At 44.2% G+C, this 25,831-nt stretch overlaps 2 protein-coding genes across 2 annotated transcripts in view; both read right to left on the reverse strand.

Moving 5' to 3' along the window:
* Window positions 1-1,648: 1,648 nt before the first annotated feature.
* On the reverse strand, window positions 1,649-4,786 carry ZDHHC23 (zDHHC palmitoyltransferase 23). The gene is made up of 4 exons (XM_075727701.1): window positions 4,680-4,786; window positions 3,646-4,347; window positions 2,764-2,931; window positions 1,649-1,916 (listed from the first exon to the last, which is right to left on the reverse strand). Exons 1-4 carry the CDS (start codon window positions 4,784-4,786, stop codon window positions 1,649-1,651), a joined length of 1,245 nt encoding a protein of 414 aa, XP_075583816.1.
* Window positions 4,787-6,251: 1,465 nt separating this feature from the next.
* GRAMD1C (GRAM domain containing 1C) overlaps window positions 6,252-25,831 on the reverse strand; it is a 54,747-nt gene continuing 35,167 nt past the window's right edge. The window contains exons 10-19 of the mRNA XM_075710938.1: window positions 22,998-23,160; window positions 15,971-16,117; window positions 15,059-15,177; window positions 13,794-13,936; window positions 11,995-12,098; window positions 11,104-11,283; window positions 9,500-9,557; window positions 8,879-8,989; window positions 7,928-8,033; window positions 6,252-6,329 (exon numbers count right to left, since the gene is read on the reverse strand). Coding sequence (XP_075567053.1) covers window positions 6,252-6,329; window positions 7,928-8,033; window positions 8,879-8,989; window positions 9,500-9,557; window positions 11,104-11,283; window positions 11,995-12,098; window positions 13,794-13,936; window positions 15,059-15,177; window positions 15,971-16,117; window positions 22,998-23,160 — 1,209 coding nt within the window. The remainder of the gene's footprint in view (window positions 6,330-7,927; window positions 8,034-8,878; window positions 8,990-9,499; window positions 9,558-11,103; window positions 11,284-11,994; window positions 12,099-13,793; window positions 13,937-15,058; window positions 15,178-15,970; window positions 16,118-22,997; window positions 23,161-25,831) is intronic.

Genomic DNA, 25,831 nt, shown 5'->3' on the forward strand with positions numbered 1-25,831 from the left:
ACCTTTTGGCACCATGCACCATCCATCTGTTCTTCAGAGACAATGCACAGCAACGCACAGTGAATTTGCATCACTCAGCCAACATCCCCCAGCTGCCTGCCACGCAAGTGGAGTCAGGGGTAGGTGTGATCTGCACATGCATCTAAAAACATTAGTAGCTAGGACAAGGCGCTTCCCTCTGCTTCTGCACCTTAGGCCCAACCCGTAAACTCTTGTGCCATGGTCCCAGGCTTCTCCAGCCAGACCTTTCATATTAATGTAGGGCCAACAACATACACAAAGGGTTTAAAACAAAAAGCAACGCCCCCTACGCCCAAAAAAACAGAACCATCGCCACCAAAACCTTGTGATTTCAGCTGAAGCTCAAGTCCGGGCAATAATACAATTGCAGGCTGATAAGGAACAAGTGGCATTCTTGCAGAGCACCTTTAACACATTCATTTCACCTGCCAGTGCAGGTCATCTACCCCAAAACCAGACAGCTCCAATGCATCCTCTCCTTCTCCCTACACGTGCAGACACTGAACTGTTCCTTGGCTTCCTGGCTTGAGAAAACAGATCTACAGTCAGGCAGCTCCACAGTGACTGGGTTGAGAGGAGACAGGATCGCTAATTTATTAGCAACATAACCGACCAAGATGATACCTACCAAAAACGTCGTTAGCAGAATTGTCTACTCTCCCACAGACTCCCTTCTCCCATAGAGGGAGGGAGAAAGGTAGTTTCCATAAAGCTACAGTAACACCGGACAGCACTCTTGTCTTCCCCTCAGAGTCCACTGTTACGTGTTGCTTCAAAACATCTGCTTCTTACTTGGTATATTTACCTGTCGTGTCATGTCACAATCCGTAATCAGAGCAGAAACACTTTGAGGGAGATGAGTCAAGCCTTCAAATCAACACAGACCCAGCTTGCAGAAAGAACGATGACATTGAAGATGACAGTATCTTCTCACCCAGTCGGACAGAAGATGGAATAACAGCTCTAGGGGTCAAGAGGTGAAGGGATCTTACAAAGCCCTACAGGAATGTTGCTCACAAAGGCACTTAATACAAGCATGTATACAGCTGGATGGAATAGAAGATGGGGGGGGGCGGGAAATGCACCAGAGAGGAAGGAGCTGCTCAGTGACTGCCTAGACAGCCTCTTTTAGCCAGAGCCTGGCTTCTGCAGCGGTCCATCTGTTATCTGCATCGAAAGTTCACCCTCCTGACATCTCTGAAATGTCGCACGTAGGTACGAGCCAGGGATTCCTGAACCTTTGCAGGAACCAGTGCATGCTCTGAAGTCCAGCAGTGGGTTCCTCTTGATGCTAGGGTTCACACCTAATGAAAACTCAAGTTCTCAAAACCTTGTGCTCTTCTTCCTGCTGAGCTGAGCTGCACAAAAGTTTCCCACAGTGGAAAAAGGCAGCAGGCCCTGTCTCTCCAGGTTTGTGCATATGGCTTACTGCTTTCTGCATCCTATTGCTGGCTGACAGCACACGAAGAACCATTCTGCCTGGGAAAGCCTCTGATGTTGTCAGTGACAGCATAGGCAGCCCATACACCAACCGTGAAGGAAGGGTGTGGGAGGATGAAGTCCTAGTGGAAGGGGCCGTTCCCCTGCTAAAGAAAGTCAGTCAACATCATCTGCAGAAAGAGGGGTGTCACACGATGTCTTCAGCAGAGCGCTGTGGAGGAGAAGACCCCAGGCTCAAGAAATGACCCCAGTTGCATAGGAAACCCCTGTTATACTGGCCAGTGTCTATCACTAACCCACCCAGGAGCCTGTGCCCAGTGTTGTCCCGCAGAGCCAGCCGAGCTTCCCTCTCAGTCACGTTGTAGCTGATGTTCAACAGCTGGATAAGGAGGATGTATCCCATGCCAGCTGTTACAATGGCACAGTACCACACACAGGTGAACGACAGAGCAGAGCTGGCAGCAGGGAAAAAGATGGGAAGGAAGCCATTTAGTTTTGGAGCAGCTGCTTTAGAGTGACTTTCCCTGATAATCACTATCCTTTCAAATCCCTGTCTACATCTGCCACAGTGATCTCACTTCGCTGCTTTCATCAGATAATCCTTAAAGGCTTTCTCAAAATTAAAGCTTCAGGGCTTAATGAGAGCTTTTAGCGCTACCAGAGCTACTCTTGCACATTGCTATCGCGATACCTAGCTCTTTATTCTTACTGTTGTAAAGATACTTGGTCCCTATTTAAGGACACAATGATACTCATGCTTGATAGATCATGAAATGGAGTGCAGAAGAAGGTAGAGTCACTTGTGCTAGTGTACTCTGCCCATCAGCGGTAGTGCCAGTCTCTGAACTCGTGTCCAATGCTTCTCACCACCCTCCCCACCAGACAAGGCACATTAACGCTGTCTGTTCTAAGCAGATAACTCAGAGGGACAGTCACTAGATAAACAGTGAGGGATGAGATGAAGAGACAGCACGTGGATTCTAGGCTGTCAGACCATTACCTGCATCTGGGGGCAAACATATTTAAGGGTGTATCTATATAGGACACAACAAAGAAAGACTTCAAATCCCAGTTCCTCCAACAACTTTTTCCAAATAAATGGTGAGCTCTCTCCAAGTCTCAGGCTCCCCACCTTAGCAAAAGTAGTGATGCATCCCTGCTTTCCAGAGGTTTTTAGGGAGTGCTTTTTGGGCAGGTTTGACAGCCAACAGCACTGGCCTAGAGCACAGAATGAGGAACAGGAGCTAAGCTGCCTGACCAAGCCCATTCCCACCCCAGCTCTCCCACACACAGACGTCTCACCTGTAGTCAGAATAGGCCCCAGGGCAGTAGAACAATGCCAAAACCGGAGTTCGGCCCCTACAGACGGTGTGCAGGGTCAATGTAATCCCATATACAGAGGTGAGCATGAAGAAGGAGAGCGCAAGGATGAAAGCTTGGTGGTTCTGCTCCCCTACACAGCTGTTAATCCTCCAAAAGGAAAGAAGAGATTACTTTGCTTAAAAAGAAAAGAAACTGGATTCTCTTTCCTCCTCCCTCCCCAAGCTGTCAGACAACCTAATTTCCAAGGTGCTTCTATATAACACAGGCTAAAAACTTTGAAACATGTTCAAAGAAGCTTTATAGCTTTTTATAGAAAGGTTATAGGCACAAGTCAACAGACCAGTAGGGTAACAGTGGTAGACGGCTTGCCTCAAACGTTTAGCAAGTATAGTATCCTTCACTGAGACGCATCTATCTACCCTACTGCTCCTTGGTTCCGCTACTGCATGCACATGGGCAGCTTTGGGTTCCCTTGGCCCAGGAGAGCACTAATGCAAGTTAACTGCAGAATTGCTAGTGCTCCACAGACCAAGTCTTAAAAAAAAGACCCCAACAAACAAACAAAAAAACCACCCCACAAAAAAACAACCCCAGATGAAAACCAGTAGAGAACCAAAGGCAATTCTGAAGTATGCTGTAGAAGTTACCAGCTATCAGATCAACCCACTTACAATAAACAAAGTTGTTTAAATTGTTCTTTAAAATGGTAAATACAAATTTACTGTTTTGAAGAATATCACCAGGTCTTGCACATAACAAAAGCAATCCCATTTGACAGGGACTGTAAAAAAATAAGCTAACTTAAAAAAGAAGGAGGGAAAGGAGGGAGAACACATGTAGCCTAGGCAGTGCACAACCTACCAGACACAGTGGTGGTCCAGTCTCCTTACACACCTGCCACAAAGGCGGCAGTGCCCTGCTCGGGCTGGTCTGACCAGCTGGCATTTGGTGCACCAGTCCTTTTTCACACCTTCTGGCTCCTCAGCTGACATCCTGGAATAGCTTTTAGCCTCCCCATTCACAGCACGGCCGCTGGCAGCTCCTGACGTGGTGACGCCATGGAGCCCGTCGGAGCTCCCTCTGATACTGTTGTTGGGCAAACCCTGGTGCGATGACTTCTCGTTGCTTGCTGGGATGGGAAGGTAGCCAGGGTCTTTCTTGGCTCGAGACAGGGCTGCAAGCATAAGAATTAACCCGCACGTGAGAGCCACCACTTGGGAATACCCCACGTGGCCTCGGGGAACCACCTCCTGGAGAAACACATAGTACATGTAGCCCAAGGAGAAGAGCCCCAGGCTCAAGAAGAAGAGAGTCCGCTCCTTCCTCCTGTGGGTGAGGTAGTAATACCACAGCACCACCACGGGCAGGGACGTCAAGATGACGAGCCCCAGCAGGAAGTGCAGAGCGGCAACGTGGAGGAAGACGGGCAGCAGAACGAGAGGCGGCACGAGGCTGACGTTGACCTTCACGGCCCCTGCGAACCAAGGGACCCGCACCCGGTCCGCGACGGTGTCGGCGATTCGTTCCAGAGCTCCCGGGGGCAGGGACTTGCACGTCAGCCACCTGTTAGGGGAGGAAGCACAGCCGCCGGGCAGCGGAGGGGCGGCCCCGCACCCGAGGCCCTCTCCCCACCTCGTCCCGCTCCCGCAGCCCGGCCCGGGGCGGCCCCCGCCCGCCTCCCCCTTCCCTCTCCCCCGTCAAGTTTCCCGGGGGGAGGCGCGCAGCCCCGCTCCCCTCGGGCCGGCAGCGCCGCGGCGGGTACCGGCTGCCCACGGGGCTTCCCGCGAGGCCAGGGGACGCCCAGACCCCCGCGGGCCGCCGCTGGCGGGGGGGGGGGGGGGGGGTCCCGCAGCCGGAGCCCTGGCCGGGCGGCGGGGGCTCGACGGTGCCGTTACCTCTCGCAGCCCTCGTCCAGGTCCTCGCAGTCGCAGCAGCACGCCGCCAGGTGGTTCCTCTCGCCCCTCCGGTCCACGTACTCGCAGCAGCAGAGCGGCTCCTCCATCGCCGCCCGCCCTCCCTCCTCCGCCGCCGCCGGCGGGCCCGGCACGCGGCTCTCACGGCAGCGCCGCCGCCAAGCGCCCCGCCCCCCGCCCCGCCGCAGGTGCCTCGCACCCGCCACCGCCTCCTCCACAGCCGCCCCGCCCCCTCCGGCGGAGTCCGGCCGCCATTGGCCGCCCGCGCCCCCAGCGCCTCCCGCCCGCGGAGGTGAGAGCGGGGGGTGCGGGACCCCCCGCCCCGGGCCCACCCACCTGACGGCGGCACGGCCCAATGCCTGCCCGGGAGGGGCGGGGCGGGCCGTGACGCCGCGGCACCTGGCTTAAAGGGCCAGCGCAACAGGTGGCGGCAGCAGGAGGCGAACGGGGGCGGGGGGAGGAGGGTGTCCCGCCGCCACCAGCTTCCCACGGGCGGGGAGAGGCCCCGAGCCAGCCCCGCCTGCCCCCCCCCCGCAGACGGGGGAAGCAAGGCTGCGATCGGCTTTGCCGCTCCCCGGGGCTCGACACGCATGGCTGGGGAAGTTTCCCGTTCCCCAGAACGGCCACCGAGCACGTGTAAACCCAGCCCCTGGAGGGTGGCAGGCAGGAGCCTGCCTTTTGGGACCCAAGCACCCACAGGCGCACCCCCCCTAACCTACCCTGGGCTGCAGCCAGAGGAGCTCGGCTGTTTGCACCACTGCCAGACAGCTCAAGCACCACGCCAGCCAGCGCTGCCCTACAGCCACGGTCCGAGCCCCTAGGGATGCTGCCCTTTCCCTTGCTCTGGTTTTTATTTTCATCTTCCTTCTCTCAAGCCGCTTAGAAAAAGCTTGAAGCCAGAAGCAGAAAAGGTGTTTCGTCGTCAGTAGGCACACCACGATAAAGAACGGAAGAGCAGCCCTTGATGGAGGGAAAATACCGAGGGCTGAAATTTCTTTGGGAGAGCTAAGAAACATATGGCAGAAGGCAGTCTGCCAAAGCCCACAGTATGCAAGAGATTCAGCAAAGAGGGATCAAGCATTTTCCTGTTTAGTTAATTAATCTTAAAAATATTCATCCTTCAAGATGGTGACTTGTTTTACAAGGTCCCCATGGCTAAAAAAAGCGTAAGGAGATCCTGTGGCTGCAAAACCACTACCTGTTCTTTTGCTCCAAAACACTCTTCACTGATGGTCATTTTTTAGGCTGACATAAAAAACCCCTGTGATTTCATTAGAGATGAGCCCAGCTCTCTGCTGAGGGTGTTCTCCCCTCCTCTGAAATTTGCAGATCGGTTAACCAGCAGTACCACTGCCCTCACTCACTCACAGGGTACAGGGCTGGCAGGAGAGACAGATTGCCAGGTTACGGGAACACAGAACCCAACTTTTATTCCGTGCAGCTTTTAAGCTAAATAGTAAAGAGTCCGAAGGTGACGGTTGCAATCCCTACCCCGCCAGTCCTCACACACACATCTTTTCTTCCGACGTCTTGAACAGAAAGCTGATGTGGGTATTAACTCTCAGTCTTGCCGCTCTGTGTCCTGTTCAAGTGGTCAAAGCTTCTTTGGAGCATGGAAAGGGAGATCTTCAGCTGTGAAGATACAACCGTCATAAACCCCCCAATTACTTAAGTTAGTCTACTGCAAGGGTGAGTGGTATCAGGAAAATAATGTCTCCCTCCTCCTTTTAAAGATTTAATGCAATTTCCTCTTCCCTCTTTCTATAAACAGTTGCCTTACTGTGCTCTCCTAACAGCTATACGCTGCACAGTTTATAATTACTAGCAGTCCAGTATAAATTCTTACCACCCCGCCAGACAATAGTGCAGAAGATAAGCCACCCCACTCATTTTTAGTCACAGTTAATATTCACAGCAAATACTCTAAGGAACATGGCAGCAAAGCATGAATTTTCTTTTAATACCTGGCCCTCCTGATGCATTTTGGTACACAAAACATATTTAGATTATTGACAACCCTCAGAAAACACAAGGTAAACAGGCACTAAGATGACTTCCAGACAAAAGTGTTATTTGGGATGAAAAAGGTAGTTGAATTCTCACTTTTTTTTTTAACACTGTTTGTTCAAAAGACAGTTTAACACTCCAGAATTAGGAATTTTTTGGGCAGCAAGCAGAGAAACTGAAAAGGGCATGGAAACCAGGAAATTAATTTCTGCAGTGAAATTTCCAGCACTCAGAAGCTTTTTCAAGCTGTGATCAAAACAGTTAATAGATTACTAGCAATTTTGTGTGCAGAAACACCTCTGAACAAGGAGTATCCAAAATGGCTTCTTTTTCTACCCTCCTTAGTGTGTGGGAGAACACAGAGCAAACTGGTGATGGATAGAGGTACATGTGAACTCCCCCACAGCTTTCCTCATCTAATAATTTCTTCTGTCACATTTCTCATTTAATAAAATAACTTAAAATCAGAACATTCATAGGTTATAAGTAAAAACTTATACTGTCCTTCACTTACGGAGCTGAAATTTCAGCCTAGGGGTTTACCAGTCCTGGACTTCAGGATCAGAAAGACACAACAGCATTCAACAGCCTCATTTTTTATACAGTTTTTGTAGTACGTAAAAACCTGGAAGTGTAGATTACTTGGAAGAAGGAAGATTAACTCTATAGCTATGGCGCCTCTCAGAAACATATGGTCTGTAGAATTTATTTATTTTTCACTGGAGATTAGGTGGCCCACTAATACCAAGGCTAAATGAAGCTCTCAACAATATCTAGAAGAGTAGTGGTGAGCAAAAGCCAGGATAAACCTGAATGAAGAAACCTCATAATGAGGTGGGCAAACACTTAATATTACATTTTGAGTCATCTTAGAAAATAGGATCTGTTTTGAATTACTCCAGTGTTTGCTTTGTCATGATTCAGAACTGCATCAATGCATCTCATCAATAAAGGTACTTGACAGGTTTAAGAAAATTGACATGAATACTTAATCTTAGTCCAAAGGGGAAAAACAAACCAACCAACCAACCCACACCCCATTAGAAACATGAGCATTGCCTTTGTACCAAATTGAAGCCTAGGACAAAACAAGTAAAGGAGTCATGAACACTTTAGTTAGCACCAAAAAAAAAAAAAAATTCAAACAAAAGCTATGATGGCAGAAGGGAAAAAACTTGAGTTGAGAAACAAAGAGTATCACCAGGAAAGATTGGCAGACCTACCTGCTCAAGCATTTCAATTGAGTCTCTTAAAACTCCCTTCACATGTTTAACCTGTTCCTTATCATATTGAGGGATCTCCTCTTTTGATACTATTTCTGGGGATATGCTGAAAGAGATTGAGATTACATCAGAAACATGAAACAAGCACCTCCATACCTTCTTAAAAGGAACTACGCTCTACTACCATTGCTCTGCCATTGCTAAAAGCATCCTTTTCCAAAAGCCACATAAAAAGCTGCCTGCAGTTGAATTTCAATCCCTACTGCCTTGAAGATACTGCCTCAGACCTTTGTAGACAGCCACCAAGAACAAATGCGCTCGCATTGTGTCTACAGTGTAAGTTCTCACACTTCAGAGGGCAAGATCTTTCTTATGAAGAAAGTTACTCTAATCAGTTCAGAGATGATCACTATGGGAGGTCACCATACTGCTTCCATACTCAAGATCAGGTTATGGTTTTTAACTTGTTTGCCAATACCACATTCAAAGAGAAGAAGCAACATCTGAGACTCTTCCGTGTGTCTGAATACAAAGGCACCCAACATGAAGTTTGAGGGGAAGACGGGATTTAGCAGGAGACTCACAGAAAGAGGCTAAGCAGCTAAATGAATCTTTAATATTACATTTGAGATCGTGCTGGTTCACACAGGATGAAGCAAACACTTCGGTTCTGTGATCAGCACTATGATATTCACAGAAGATGAGTCACAGCAGGGTGATAAATGCAAGCTAAGGTTAACACTCCCCCAAAAAACAGCTTGTCAAAGGAGAAATTTATTACTGTGAGATGCAGTCAGACATGTCACTGGATATGTGCATAGACCGCAGAAGAACAGCAAGCCCCAGCAGCTTTTGAAAACTTACCACCAAGTTTCATTGTTCAAAATCTATTTCTCAGAGTCTGACATAAGCTGAGGAAGAAAGAAAGCAAAGATGGTGAATTCAACTTACTTCAGAGAGCTTTCTTCCTGAAGCTGGACATGATAGAGAGACTGAGCTGCATGCTCTATCTTTGACAGTTTGAAAAACAGTGTTACATTCAGCAAGACCAAGAGCAGCAAACTGTAGAGAGAAGAGAACAAAAATCAAGTCCTATAACAATTTCAGCTGCAATGCTACAGAAACAAGATCTTGCTTACAAACAGCTAAGAAAAGAGAATCCTTCTGGGAGAAAGAAGGGTGTGGGGCAGCACTATCCTGAAAATAAATATCTATCCAAACAATTCTTAGCAGTTAGCTTTAAGCTGTGTAATAGCAAACTATAGGAATGACAACAGTGTCTCCTCTTGGAACTTTTAAAACTAGGAATGAGTAAATTCTAGAATTTTTTTTATAGGATCAGACATATGTAAACCTGCAAGGTAGACTAATTTGGCAAGTCAGCATTTTCATTCCATGTGTCACTTCCTAAGTCAATCCATTCCCCTCCTATACCTGAGTGCTCCTATATATACATTCAAATTAGGATTTATCACTCTACATGCAATGTTAACACGCAAGTGAGGTACAGGCAAATACACATAAAGGCCAAGCTGAGCTCAAGTCAAGCCACGTTTTAATGCAAGTACTTACAAGACACTCATTACTACAATGATGGTGGTGGTCCTACTTACAGCATCTCTTTTCCTTCCTATAGGGCATGGAAGAGAAGGAGGTTAAAAAGTACTGAAGAACATTCCTAAAGGATGCCTGCAGATACATGTCAGTGCCCAGCATTTCACACAGAATAGCTCAACAGCTTCTGATGGAAAAAAATAACAGATCATATGGGTGCACAAGATCATCTCCAACATTCACCAAGGCATTTCTGCAGTCATCTCAGACAAATCAGCTGGACAGTCAGGCTCTTCCATCAGGAGGAAGATTCCCCATGCCCCAGTATGCTGCAGAGAACACAGCTCTGTGGCATGTTCACATTAAACCTAGATAGCCCAAGGCGGCTACAGTCCATCCGTTACAAACACTCATTCAGCACATAGGCTGCTAGTCACACACTAGTAGAGACAGCCTGCAAAGTGGCTCTCTTCCGCTTGTTCTCCTGGCCATATTAGTCCTTCTGACAACCAGTGTCAAATCAAATTCTCCTTTAACTTATCCCATCCTTACCAGCTTGGTTTATATATTGTCCTGATGACAGCCTTTTGAAAGAGCATCTGCTAGTCAGACAACAGGGACCAGACACTAGTGACGGAGAGGAAGTGTGCATGTCCTCTCCAAACTGAGCAGCAGTCACCTACCACTGCAGGCAGACTGATCTTTAAATATAGCTTCCCTGATTTCCTAAACCAGTTTCTTACATTCATATTTCCTGCCCTGGACAAGGAGCATACATGAAAGCTACAATGTATCCGAGACAGACACACTCACCTGAAAAGGTAGCACAGCAGTAGCGAAATTAAGTAATCAGGAAGTAGTCTCAGTTAGGTCCATTATATAGTATAGTCCAGTATACATGCTGTTAATCCAAATGCTCTCTCAATGCTATACTCATTGTTGTCTCCCCCCTTTAGGAAAGAGCACTTGCTCCTAATTCAGTGTTTACAAGTCAGTTTGTGTCATGAAATCCACCATTCTCTGGTACACATTAGTGCATGGATGTTCCTCATCTCTGTAGGTGTAGCTAATACTGTATATGCTAGTGGCCAAGCCTGTCGTGCCTAGGGGCAGTGGAACTACAAGAAGTGCTTCAGTGACCCAGAAATTACAGAAGCAGACAGGAAATGGACTCCTTAACATAAAACCAAACCCAGACACAAGATGACAGGGCCAAGAGGTGAGTGGCAAAATACAATCAACTCACAACTCTCTTGTGCGGTTATTTGAAGAAATAAAGCAAATTTTCAGTGACTTTACCAAGTCAGGTTAAATTTCTTTCTGATCCCATCTCATCTTCAATCCTATGCAGGCACAGTGCAACATTTTATGCTTTAGTTGTTTTTTGTTTGTTTTAAAAACAGAGGGTGAGATTAAGGTTTGATTTCATGAGATACTCATAAAGTGACTACGCATACTCCAAATCTGTTTTATGCAAGCTTGAACACACTAAAGCATTTGCTATCACACTAATTAGATAAAGACAATAAGAGTAGCATACATGCAAGTGTTACTCTTGCAATAGTTTAAGAGTTAAGTTTTCTTGAAGAGACCTTTTGGAAAACACTTGACATAATTCCTACCTATTATGCTGCCCTGGGACTCTACTCCCATGTCACTGGAGGAGTGTTGGGAAGAGCGTTTGGGAAGTGATTCTGCCAGACTCCGGTGTAAAGTGCGTCGTCTCCGTCTCAGGGCAACTAATTTTCCAGAGTCTTCTATGGACTGATTAATTGCATATTCCTCCATTAGGAGATCCGATTCTGCAGTGGAAAAAATAAGGTTACTGAACTTTCAAAATGAAAGCTGAAAAACCTAGCACTGAAGACTTAAATTGTGAGATATGGAAGGTGGCAGTGAGAGTAGTAAGTGCCTCTTCTAGTAAATGAACTTAAAGCAGGTAATTGACATAAACTACACCTTGACCTGTACTACCTGTCCTATTTGCTAGGTGGCACTTAGTACACTTTTCAGATATGATGTACGTACACCCTGTGCAGGATTGTTTAATGATATGTTAGACAGCAGTTGGAGGAGCACTTCAAGACCCTGTTAGACTGAGACTAGGAATTGTTAGACTGTGAGCCTGCAGGCGTGGCCAGCCAGGCTGTTAACAGATATAGCCAGGGAGCCTGCCAAGTGCCACTGCTTCTCTTCTCATACCCACAATCAAGGAAATACTTAAAGATAGGTGCATGCAGTTGAAATTAACAGCTTTCCTGCTGCTCCTCATGATTCCTTCAGAAACCAATTACTGACAAGGTATACAAGAGCCCCTTGTTACCATTAAGCTACCAGACTTCTTTTGCACCCTGTAATTGGCAGGTATATCTATGACAGGAACTTCTGACTTGGGGATTCCTTTGGGGTTGCCTTCTTTTCAAACCATTGTTTAAGAAATCAAGTTTGACAGACATGAAAACATACATAGGAAAGGTAGCCTCCTTACTCTACCGAAGAGGAAAATGCCTCACCAAGTTGTTTGAAGTTTTCCTGTATTCCTCCCCAGGTATTCTTCTCGATTACAGATTTCACAAGGCCCCAGGGCTGTTTTTTATACTTTACTTCTGCAGAAACCCTAATAAACAGAATGCAACAGTGAAAGAGCGCTCTCTAGGTAGCAGAAATTTATTATCAGAAGCAGGCCTCTAGCTTATTGTCCATAATCTGAAATATGAACTAGAACTGCCTTGGCTTTCCACCCAGGCAGCACTTACGCTGAAGCAAGGCAAGAGACAGACAGTAGCAAACCCAACATCTCTAGCTAAAGCTTCAGGAGACTCAAATGTCCAAATTATGGGAAACATTTTTAAGTTTCTTCCTTCAGACTCAGACTAGCAGAGAATTTCTCTCCTCTGAAGTGTTCTCATTTTAACATACATTTAAAATAGGCTTCAAGCTTTCAGATCATAAAGTGCTGCTTTTTACTCTGAATGTGTACACAATGTATTACATGGGCACTGCAATGGCAGCAGATGAAATTCTTTATCACCACTCACGCACCAAGTGCTCAGATCCTACCCTGAGTAGATGGAAATTAAAATCTGTCTTTCTGCGAGCATGACAGAGGGGAAGTGACATTCCTGCCTTGCATTCCCCAGGTCAAGCTAATCAATAATGTTTCCAGAATAGAAATGGAGTAGAATCCTTCAGAGGGCTGCTTCTAACAACTGAATAAATCCCAAAACTCTTCATAAAGAACAAAAGGATAGCCTGTGATATTGATTTAAGTAAAGAACACTGACTGTCCTAGAATACAGTTTTTTCAACATTTTCAAATAATCATCCAAATCAATGTAAGCCCACTGTGTTTCTAGTCTAACAAAACAGCATCTTTCAAATAGAGTTTCTGAGCCATTTTAAACACAGTATAATAAAACCAACTGTAACAGCACCATGCACCTTCTGTTCTATACATGCATGCTCTGTGCACCATATTGAAACCTAGGGCTGCTATATGTCTCACATAAAACAAATATAGCCCTCAAAGAGGAAGAATGACTCACTTGGGGGGGGAAGTCATCCACAACAGTTGTTCAAGGACTGACTTTTCCTTCTCCTCCCAGTAGAGAGGGAGTCTTCAGCACTTTTATAGCCTGAGATAAGCCAGAATAAAAATCCAGGCTTGCTTACCTTTCCAGGGTACTGATGAACTGACTGTTAAAAGGTCTTACTAAAGACAGCACAAAAACTGCCAAGGATTACATAGTCAGAAAGTCACACAAACGCGCTGAACATGGAACTTGATCACTTCAGGCATTTTCAAAGAATAAGAGAAGAAAGGGAAGTGCCTTTTAAGACTCCCCTATCTAGGCAAAGTTTAACAATGAAGCCTGATTTCCTTGAGTACCCTCCCTGCCAAGGTAGGTATGTTCCATCTTCCCTGCACCTTCCTGTGAAACCATCCTCCTCTGCAGGCCCTTAGCAAGGATATCTGGGAAACTTTGGAATAAAACATCTCAGGTAGCTCCAATTTATCCTACTTACACAACTGCACCTGAAAACTCAAGGCTGGTCAGAACCAAGTTCAGCCTTGGAGATGAGTTCTGTACCTCATAGAGTCAACATGAATTCATTTCTCACTGAATTAATGAGATCCATATACAGCATACATGTGACAAGATAAACTAAGTTATTTTTCAGAAGAGATCCCTAACTTCAAGATAAACTGACTTTCTCTATGCTGTTGGCAGATCTTTTGATAAGCACATTCATCAAGCTGTAACATACGTGCCTTGGCTTCTCCCTCCCACTGTGCACCACTCGGGCTCACCGTAATCGACACTTGTGACTGGATGTGCGGCTGATGCAGTATCTGTTCACAGTGTAGAAATAATCATGGTAGGGGACATCATGGGTTAGTACCTCAGCATCCACCTGATAAGACTGACCTTTCTGGCTCTGCTTATGCAGGATCTACCGCAAAAGAAAATAAGAAGGTATATTCATGGTACTCAATTTTTTTTCCTTTCAGCCTGAATTCCTTAGGCTAGATCAACCAACTCCAAATGAACTAGAGTAGGGAGAAAGCCTGAACAACCACAATAAAAACCAGTTACGAATGGCAAGTATAGATGGGGTGGGGAAAGAGAAGATGCCTCCCACTAGAGCCAACATCGGCAACAGCAGTACTTCCCCACTGCCATTTCAAGTACCAGATGCAAGGCTGCCCACTGACTCATGACCACAGCTCTTCCTTGAGACTGACCTATGAGACCTTTCCCAAAGCAGACTTACAGAATGGTTGAGATTGGAAGGCACCTCTGGCGGTCGTCTTGTCCAAGAACCCTGCTCAAGGAGGGCCATCTAGAGCTGGTTGCCCAGGACCATGTCCAGGTGGCTTTCCAGTATCTCCAAGGAAGGAGACGTCACAACCTCTATGGACAACCTGTTCCAGTGCTCCATCATCCTCACAGTTAACAGTGTTTCCTGACGTTCAGAGGGAACCACCTGTGTTTCAGTTTGTGCCCACTGCCTCTAGTCCTGTCACTGGGCACCACTGAAAGGTGTGGACTTTGGTGGTGAAGGCCTGGCTCGGTGTTCTTTGCACCCTCCCTTCAAATACTTATATACACTGTAAGATCCCCTCTGAGCCTTCTTTTCTCCAGATTGAACAGTCCCAGCTCTCAGCCATTTCTCTTGTGAGATGCTCCAGTCCCTTAATCATCTTAGTGGCTTTTTGCTGGACTCTTTCCATCTCTCTCTCTCGTACTGGGGAGCCCAGAAGTGGACACTGACAGCACTTCATTGCATCTTTTCATCCCCCAGTTCATAAAAGATGTTAACACTTTTCCCCACAGACTTTGTGGGAGAAGTTTACAGCCATCTGTAAGGGTAGAAACCCTCTGATTTCATCAGCATTTGCTCACTAATGGTGAGAGGGGCAGCAGGCTACCCTTAGAGATGCTACATTTAAACTGCAGATCCACATGCAGCTCACTGAACTCTAATCCATGGTCAGATCTCTGACAGACTGTAGAGGTGACCTCTCCCTTGCTTTAAAAGGGCACCAAACAGACATACACACGCACACAGTACCTGCTTTTCAGTTGCAGTTGTGAACTTCCCGCAAAGTGGGTTGTTAATCGTTACAGTGTACGTCAAAGTCCTCAACTGATTGCCACTGGAATCTCTGTTCCAAGGGGTTGATACAGCATCTAGATGAGAAATTATGGAAAATCTCACATGAGGATTACCTAAAAGGCATTACCTCTGCCCTTTCATATCTTAACAGTTTAAGAACAAGTGGTGGGGGGAGAGACAGAAAACTGATTCCAAATGGTTGTGTTTTTTGCAGGAAAAGGGAAAATTGTAGTTCACTGATGAACAAAGGTGAGGTACTAAGTAGCTGAACCTGAGGCTACTGAAAGAGACTTGAGGGTGAGGAGAACAGTAAGCATTTAAATGAAAATGTCACTTCCCATCTGCTAAAAGTTGAATAGATTCACTTAACATTATCAAAAGCTTTTGCCACTTTGCCTTCCAAGCTGACACTGAATAAATATTACCCTTTTTGACTTAGTTTTCTGTTCTTATGATCTCAGTGAATAAAATTTACTCATCCAGAAAATTAAAGCCTGTGAGTATCATTTAGGAGGATGCAATGGTTTTGCCTGTGTGCCAGCCATACACATTTTGCTATTCCTGGGACACAATGTAATCAGAAACACCCCACAGAATGCATCAACTTAATAGCCTACCCGAAATTCAGGCACTAAGCTGCAGTTTTGTGGTGCACCAAAATGAGGTTTTTACTCTGAAATATGACTGATCTACAGATACAAAAGGCTAGCTTTAAATATCCTCTCTCATAGTGGAACTTTAAAGCTTCAAAATTCTTTTAAAGCAAGGAGAAACACAAAAATCCACTTAGCCCTATTTAACATTTCTCAGAGGTTGAAATTTTCAGGATAGTTTGCAACACGGACAGAAAGGAGAAGAGTGTATTACCTACTATACTCCTGGAACTGAGAAACCTCTGCATGAAGTGAGAATTGGTGAAAAGGATTTCAAACATCTTGTCTGCAGTGATGTGGAAAACTCTGTTTATAAAAAGTCTCCCATAAAGCTCATTCTCAGAGACAGTCTCCTTCACTGCTAAGGAAAGGCAGAGAGAGCAAGTTAAGAAAAGAGCGGTTATTACGAGAAAACTATAACATTCTAAGCTTTATTACAGCTCAAATCCTTCCCAAGCTTGCATCAGCATTTGTTTCTCACTCTTAGGAACCCAGTAATGCTAGCAGCACATGATTTAGTAGGTTGTCTTCAGGAACAAAGTGCAGAGTTGCTTGTCCAGCCCCCCCTCCATTTCCCTGTGCAAACATAAATTGATAAATCAACGTCACAAGGTCCCATCCCTTTAGTTTTGCCTTCAGTAGTATATTAATCCTACAGGAAACAGTGGGAAAGACAAAAAGTTAGCCTAGTCTTCATTAATATGTGGGTCTATTGTACAAAGGACACATGCATAGCAAGCAGGACAGTGAAACCATACTACCTTTCTTCCTTCTTGTGGCCAGTTTCAAAACTCTGCTTTTAACATCTGTAATGCTGGTAGTGTTCACAGTCTAAGAGACCAGGTACAGATTCCCAAACAGCTTGTCAAACTGTTCCTCCCTCCATACCTATTTATAAGAGGAATGCAAGAGGTACCCTGCTCCATTTTGCAGTCCTGAAAAGCGCACCAAGATGCTTAATCGCCATCCCCTATTTCAAAACCACTACCAAGTGCTCCAGTGGTGTTCTGTGGCTGTAGCACTGATTTTTGCTGTTTCTGCTTCTTGTTGTTTGCTGGCATGACTCAGCTTTGTGGTTGTCTCAGCCACTCTTGCAAGAGATAAGGGACAGAATTATAATCCTGGAGGGCAAGCAGTTTCCTATGCCAACCCCAACTCAATCTGTTTATGCTTTAGCAACAAGTCCATCCTAAGGTATAATTACCAAAAAAAAAAAAAACCAAACAAACCCCACCCCCACACATCACTAAAACAAAACAAAAAGCCTGAAAGCAAATCTTGCAGAAGCAAGACAGAAGTCAGGATACCTAACCTTTCAACTGATACTAATGAATGCTCAGAGCTAGCAAAGGTCAGTGCCAGCCACCAATGCAAAGGTAGCTTGAATATCAAGCTATAGTTCACAAGCTGCCTATAGGCTAAGGTTACAACACTTAAAACATTACTGCTCGGCAGCAGTCAGTATTGATAAATGCAAATGCAGCAACTAAACACCACAACAGTCTGCAGTGAAATCCAATTCTGACTCTTGAGCAGACCTCTGCTCGTGCTGCTTCTAGCCTGCTAGAAGTCCCTGTTACATCTGCCTCCAAAAAAGTTCTCTTTGACCTAACCAGGCTTCAACGTAGGACCCCAAAAGTGAAACACGAGTGCCATATTTTTGTGATGCACAAGAAATGGACTTCTTTCCTATGTCATGTTCTGCTTATGCAATTTTAAGTCTATACAATTGCAAGGTGGGACAGAAAGCAAGCATGCATTTTAAGAGGCCTAGTTCATCAGCCAATATGCAGTCATTACATACTAGAATACAGATTCTACTGCACTGAAACGTTCTGTGGGAAGCCAGAAATTCAGCCTGGGTTTTCAGATCATGTTCACTGTATTTCCACTCAGAGCTGAACCTAATGCCAGCAAAATGCAGTCTGAGTGAACAGTAAGTTTGACCTCAGCTAACAAGACCTCGACATTACAGACCTCTCCTTTCACAGCGCACTCCCCACTTTCGCTCTTTTGCTCAGAGATAGGAAGTTTCAGATATTGATGTTGACATCCCCTTTGCCTCCTGTGCATCAGCTAACATGCATGGAGTCAGACACCGGGTAATTCAAACCTAGTTATTCTGGTTGAGTCTTACTCATACTTACCTTGACATGCCCAAGGAATCTGCTACCCCTTAAAAAAACCCCACAAAACAAAACAAAAAAAACCCAAAGGCCCAGACACATGACCAAGTCACCATGCATCAGATAAGCTTTGACAGCTATTTGTATATGTCTTAGCAAATACAAGATCAGACAGGTTATCTTTGCTCCACTGAGGCTTAGCTAAACGACACAACTTTATGTTCACCTGAAACACCTGAGGACAGCTACTATGTTTCTGCTGATGGGAGGTAATTTGGTAAGCAACACCAACTTTTGATATGCACAAAGCCCACGCATTATTACCTTAAGGTGCAGACCTTGCTACCGAGATATTTTACTCTTCAAGCATGAAATCTGTCCTCCTTGTACTGAGTCTTAAGCAAGAGCATCCACGGGTCTACAAGAAATTTCCTGTTAGTTGATTTACCTATGCTATTTCTATCTAGTCATGTCTCTAATAAGGAATAGTCAATGAAGTGCCAAGTGCATGAGAGTATCTATTGAGAAATATGTTTTTACTTGCAATCCCTCTCAGCTCTTGGAACAAACAAAATTTTTAAAAACTGGTGTTATCACATAAAGCAGTATTTTCAGAAAACCCAAGCTGAAACTGTATTGATATATCAGGCCCATGAGCCACTCTAGATGGCAGGATTCAAACAGCTGTTTTCCAGAAAGCCTGGAAATCTTTCAGATGATAGGTCTGGAAGGTGCATGTATGAGTGCTGCTGTGAGTTCCACGTCTGTGGAAGCAAGTCACTGCATACACCAAGAACTTCACAAGCTTCAAGTCACTTCCATCTGCGCTTCTCAGAGTTTATCTGCAGAAATCCTAGATGAAGTAGTGAGCAGAAACAGCAGCATAGCAAAGAGTAAGTGTACAGTATACACGCTTGCAATTTGAACAGAATAGAAAGCTTTAACCACTCATCTCTGCTCCAAATGAATATGCATGTTTGTCTACTGTTTTCTTTTTTTTGTTTTAACTCACACAGGTAAACCTACCTGCCTTTAATTTATCTCAATACTAGAGCAACATCAAGCATTTTACCTAGGACTGGCTTAGAAATACTGTTTCTGAACAAAATGTTTTGTGTGGATATCTAGATATCAATCTAACTCCTTAACTTCTAATGCTCTTCTAACCCCTCAGTAGTATGCAATTATCAACCACTAACTCTCTTACCCTGAACACATTTATAGATGAATTGGAGCTACTGTCTGACAGGAGAACATGAGATTATTCTGACTTTAGGTTAGGATCCCTAGGGACCCAAAAATCCAGAAGCAAACATACTACCAGAGCGTCCTGGTTCAGTATGAAGACAGGAAGTCTGTTCCCTCCCCCACTATTGCCTTGCACTTCATCAGGTCATTTTCATCACTGCAAGGCAAGCTGTGAATTAATTTTTGAATACAATACCACTATGCAGCAGTGGTTGCAGAGGTTTGAAAACATCTACAGTGCAAGAAAAGAAAGAGACAGAAAACTGGAGGGAGGGAAAGGGAGCAGGAAAAAAATTGTTCTTAAAATTCCCGTTAACAACCAACAGCGCAAAGCTGAACATACCACAAGCAAATTAAGAAAGCTGAACCAATAAGAGCAGAGTGTATCAAACAAATTAATAAGACAGGTGATTTTTTCACTCCATGGAGTTGGGGGAGCATCAGGAAAAAAAAAAATGTATATATGCAGATCTTGGCACTGTTGAGGATTTCTATGCCACTGGAGATGGGGAAATATTGCACACTGCATGAAGAATATGCTGGTAGGAGCCTTTAACCAGAAACACCTGAAATCAAGTCAATAAAACCAATTCCTAGAGTGAACATGTTCCAGACACCATCTATTTAAAGACCACATCAGCAATATTCAACCATTATCAAAGAGCTCTCCTATACTTTATAAGACTAAGTACAAAATTAGCTTGGGAGGTACTGAGTAAGTACTGTGACAGTGCTAGCTTTTTCCAGTTCACAAGATAAAAAAAAAAATTATGCCTTTTGCCTTTAGATAACTCAAACATATATCCTCCAAACCAAAGCAACAAATAACTGGTAGTTATATATTCAACAAAATACATGCTTTCAGTATTTTGATTAAAATGCCAACAAAATAACAGGGCTACTCTTCCTTACATACATTGTATATCTGAAATTTCGTATCTTGTGGGGGACACACACACACCAAACCAACCAGGGCTGAATTAATTCCAGCCACCTTGTATTTCAAACATTTTCTGCCCCATATATCCTTGTCTGCAAGAAAGTCAAGCCACCACTGTACCCATCTCACAGCACTACAGTGCAAGCAGTTATGCTCTCCTGCAGACCACACATTTAAGGTGGTTATTAGTACAAGTAGAAACAATACAGTAAGTCTGTCAAGTTATGCAAAGAGATGAGAAATTTATGATGTTCCTATATACAGTAAAGCTTTCTAACAGAAAAGACTCTCTTCCTGCTTCCCCTTTCTTTCTTTGAAGTATTTCGTACTGCTGAACATTGTCACTGCATACAGAAAACCTACATGCAGAAAGGTCATTTGAGGAAATTGAGAACCTCCTGGCTCTATTTTGGAAATAGATATTCTGTGCTTGAACTAAGATTTGTTTTCTGAAATTTGGAATCAAGACCGCAGATATTAATTTTTAGCTTAGCCAAAAGTTTGTCATGGCTCAGGATTTATACTCCAATTTATGAAAGCGAACAAAAGCACCAAGATGCAGGTCAATAGGCCAGTGGTGCACAGTGAGACACACCCCCCCTATCCCCCAGTAAGCAATGTGAGAATTGCTGAGGGCAAGGGAACTATTATTGCCACACAGCTCTGGCATTCCAGCTTTGGGCATCAGGTGGACCCGGAGTTGGAGAACAATGGTCTTGAGCTTGCCCCTCACCTTATTTGCCAGGACACCTCCATGGGCAGCCTGAGTATGAGCCAGAGGACACAAGAGAGACTAATCGCATGGGTAAACCTTTGCCATGTGGGAAAGCTAGTTTTGTTTGCATGAAGGATTTCACCTTGTAAGAGTATGGGGCAACTGCAATAGAAAACAGACAGAGAAACAGAAAAAAATTCTAAACATGAAGAAGGGAATCAGAGAAAAGATTAATGTTGTGGGACTAGAAAATCCTGCTCTGAATAAAAAAAAAAAGTAGTCTTGGGGCAGAGGGGGGAAGAAATAAGACAAGCAGCATGAAGTCAGCTCTCTTTTAAAGAGACATCTCCAGTTTAATATGCTCTGTTTACTCAACACCACTAATGCAGCGATGACAGGGAGTATTTACCGCTATCATTTAGACAAACAGCAGCATGAAAGACAACAGGACTATTTTCAATCCTTTTTGCTGGAGACCTTTGCTATAAAAAAATAAAATCTAGAGACAAAAAGAGAGATGTGGCACTAATAGGATAAGAAAACTGCAAGATATCTAAAACATCCAAAGACCAAAACTTTCCGCTGCTCTAATAGATACACCTGTGATGGAGTAAACAATTAATTTGTGAAGCTTGTTAAGTGCGTAGAAGTATGGCACAAACAGCAGCCTGTTCAAGTAGGTACATTCACAAAAATGATACAACCTGACATGCATTGAGCTGAACCTGAACTCAAGCAAACACAGAAGCAGTGTGGGTGAGCAAAAGGAAAGTCAGTTGAATATAAAGTATATCCTCAGGCAACAATTACAACCTGCAGGCAGCCAATTCAATCCATGACTTCGAAAGCTTTCCTGGACACCTCAATGATCCCAACATAATGACACCTGCAAGCAACTGCAGTTGCCAACTCTGAAAGGATGAGATGCAAAATTTCTCAGCCAAATTAAGAACTGGCCTCAATTAACTGAACTGTTCTATTCCCCGCCAACAGGTAATGAAAGTAAGTTACCTCTTTGCGTATGAAAGAAATACTCAGCTGCTACTGAGCACACTGCTACTGTTGAGCTTTTCTGTCCTTCATTTGCACACCACCATACAACTTTGGAACCAATCCAGGTTGTGCATGCCTTGTTTTAAAGGCACTTAAGAGTCCAAGATTGGGATATTTAACAGAACATCCACCACAACTTCAGTGAGCTGTTTGAACAACTATGGCCCTTTGGCACAGAAAAGTTCCCCACAGTAAGCGAAAAGCTCACCTTAGAGATCAAGAACTTGTCAGGGGCTACAGTGGGACCAGAGAACAAGCACCCACAGACCTCAGCACAAGTCTCACTGTCATCCAGCCTGGGTAGAAGCCATGCTTTGGTCTTACTCTCTTCCCAGGACATAGCAAAAATGCTCATACCAAAACCACTGACACATACAGCTATGCTTTTCTCTCCTATGGTGAGGAGAGGAAAGGAGGCACGTAACAGCCAAATTACAATCTTTACACTACTGTGGTATCCAAGTTTCTTCTCATCTTGTACTGGGTAATGAGGTATGAGTTACGAGGATCATGTATTAGGATCCATGAAGATACTAACTCTGTTGGCACACAAAATATAAGCTGCTCGAAGATACATGTTAAGGTTTTTCATCTTCAGACTAGATTCAGAATATGCACAATATACTCCTGAAAGCTGGGAAGTTGTCTTGCCTAGATTTTTCAGTGAGTTCCTCAGTTTACTCCATCAATAACATATGCCCATATGCATTAAGAGAGTAGAAGCGTAAAGAAGGTGGGGTGGGGAGGGTGGGGGAATCTCTCAGAAACTGGAGAACAGTCTGAAATGTTTCCCCTCAGTTCCCAAGAAGTGAAAACAAAGGAAAGAAAAATACTTGGATTGCCTGTGAGAGCACAGAAAGTGAACACACACCACCACATTGTCAAGAAACTTTTTTCAGTTTAAGCTGTTACCAACTCTTCACCCACCAAAGGGGAAAAACGCAAAACCACAATTTGTTTTCGTTCTAAACACTCCCAACAGGTTTTTTTTTTCCCTCCCCAGAAACTAAGTAAGATACAAAGACATTTTTGCTGCAATTCTGTGAAACAAATGAGCAAACAAGTTTTGTAAGATCAGAAAGTTCTCAAACTTGCTCCACAAGTGACATGGAACGCCAGAGTCAGGTTTCTTATAGATCCCAATTGTTAAGAGATTTACCTTCTTCACTATCTGAGGCACTGCTCTTCTCTGGAAGATTTTCATTCTCATTCAGGTCCAAGGACTTTTCTAAAGACCTGCTCCTGACTAGCTTAACAGGTTTTCTTTCTGAAGATGGAAGAGGGCTCCTCTTTATTTGCTTCTCACTTGGGGACTCCACCACCTGAAACAACCAAGAGAAAAAAATGCATCAGTAATCACAGACCATTTAAAAAAAGAGAAAGTTACTTTCAAAGAACAAAGGAAGCCACAAGTTCTATCTGCTCACTTACCACACAGTCAAACACTAATTTCTCCCTTGTTCCCCTACCCCAACCAACCTCCCTTTCTTTATTTCAGACTTTCACTTCACCCTGGTAACAAGAGACAGACTTACTCATCTGTACTGTTATACCTAAAGCTGCCTTAAAAGGGACTGTTTACTCCCCATCCAGGCCCCTTGCACCCAACCTGCACAGTTAGGTCCCCTTCCCTGCAACAATGCTAGCATTTATAAATTCATTAACTTAACACAGATTATTTACTTTTTATTGATAAGGTTAGTTTTTTCCTACCAGTTTAGCAAGGGGTCCAACAATCTTGAGGGGAAGCACAATGAAACAGGCAGGGCCTCCCTTTTTCAGCAAGACTAGATCATCCCAATTATACATTTGAAAGGTGTTCTTATTTTGTAAGGCTCAAAACTTTTTTTGACAAAGCAAAGATGTCTAGAGCCATCCTCCGTATAAAATGTTACTTCTCAGGAACAAAGCCATGGAGTATAATTTGCCATCTCCAATACATAAGCAGGACATCCCCCCAAACATCAGTCACTGAATCAATAATGAAGCTCTTAACCCTAAACTATAATAACTGGCAGCTAAGCTTACATGCCATTGCACACTTCAAGAAGTAATTGCCAGTGAAACTGTATGGCCAAGGTTTGTACATCTCAAAATGCCACCCAAAAAGCTTGGCTACTAGCTAGGAATCACAGTTTTCATTCTAAACCTCTTCTCAAAGCTCTCATTGCCTCCAGTGGAACAGCTGGAATCAACAGTAGGACAGCCCCCCCATATGCAGTAGTACATGGACTGTAATAAATAAGATCAGGCCTCCTCAACTGAGTAGTTCCGATTCATCTTCAATACTATCATCCCTAAAGATTATTCAGTACTGACTCAAAAAAGCAAGAGCATCTGCTACTTGAATAGTCATCATGTACTTCCTGTACTACTTGGGTTTTTTTCAAAATAAAGACCATCTACTTTTTTGTGCAACTGAGGGCCATTAGTAGAAGGTGGGTAGCTGGAATACAGACAGGCATGAATTTGACTGCAGTGTAAGCAGGCAAAAATACCCCCTCAAAGTCAAAAAAAGGAAGGCTGTATCAGAGAAGCAGATCAATTAACAAATGCTCCTATTGAAAGGAGGAAGTTATGCCTGAAGTTATACTCAGTCACACAACAGGAACTAGGACAGAACCAACATTTCACTATCAAAAATATTCTACCAATACAGATGGAAGACAGAAAGGAGCTAGTTGTGGTTAAGCAGTCTAAAACTTGACAGATCCAGCACAAATGCAAGGAACTCTCATAGCATTTTGATGAAGATTAGGGATCTGGTAAACAGGTGGAGCTGCCACCAGCAGCATAAGAGCAGCCCACGATGCCATAGGCAGAGGAGGGAAGTCAGGCTTAAGTCAGAAGACTAGAGCAAGAGCTCCTACAAAAAAGCCGTTCGAGATGTCAGCCTTTTGAAATTCATGCTGAGGCTTTTGGAATGACTGATCAACTCAAACACAGTTTTCTTGTTTCTATGGGTTTTTTTATTTCCCCTGCCCCCCTCAAAGAATAATGATTTTAAGATCTGTCAGCTGGAATTGAAAGATGTGTAATTTCTTCCTTATATACATTTATCTCTTGAGCTAATCCAGTACTGCTAAGCTCTGTGCCAAGGCTTTTCAGTTTTTTAACCTGTGAACAGCAGGCTCCAGGACTGGAAGGCTCTAAGGTCTCCCTACAAGGGCTGGAGGGAAGATGATGGTTGATTCAGACAGGCAATAAGGTGGTTCCCACATTGTGAACACACGTGCCATGACTGGTGTTACACATGGACTTTCTTTAACCAACTATGGACAGCTATTGACAAATGTTTTTTCCAAGACAGGCCAAGCACTATAGCCAACACCTCCATCATTTCAGGTCTCCCTCTGAAGAGTGCTTTGGGACTTACTTTGCCTATCAGAGCAGGAAAGAAGGGGTTAAGTCTGTTTCTCTCCAGTCTTTGGCAGGTGATTAAATGTGTTGTGAGTCATCCTGCCAAGGGTTTTGATAAATACATTCTAAGCACTACTGCCTCCTCCTATTACCCCTGTGCTTCTACAACATATGCTGTAATCCTAGGGTTGTGAAGAGTGTGTCCACATTCTTGAGAAGTTTCAAGTGCCACATATAGCTGAACACAATCATTATGTATTTTAGTTACACTGAAACAGTAAGCTAAACAATTTAGTTACACATTTATCAAAACTGCACTTTTACACTATAGTTAAAGAACTTTTAAAAAACAGTTTATCCTAGCATTTTTCCTTGCGTACAAACCAAATCCCTAGGCATTACTGCTCACGGACATGCCCAATTAGATTTAGCACCGGCAAGAGACATCTCTGGGTGTGGCACCCAGTAGGTAAACAAGACTTCTTTTCCAGGCAGAGCTATTATTTTCAAATGGCTTGTTCTTGTGCAAATAAGACAAGTCCAAACCAAGGCTACCTGGGCAGATTTTTAGATATCCTAAAGAGCCCAAATTCCAGCAGCATCCACAGGCCTCCCTTACAGCTCTCCAGAAAT

This window comes from Pelecanus crispus, chromosome 1 (assembly GCF_030463565.1).
Source record: "Pelecanus crispus isolate bPelCri1 chromosome 1, bPelCri1.pri, whole genome shotgun sequence".
NCBI lineage: Eukaryota > Metazoa > Chordata > Aves > Pelecaniformes > Pelecanidae > Pelecanus > Pelecanus crispus.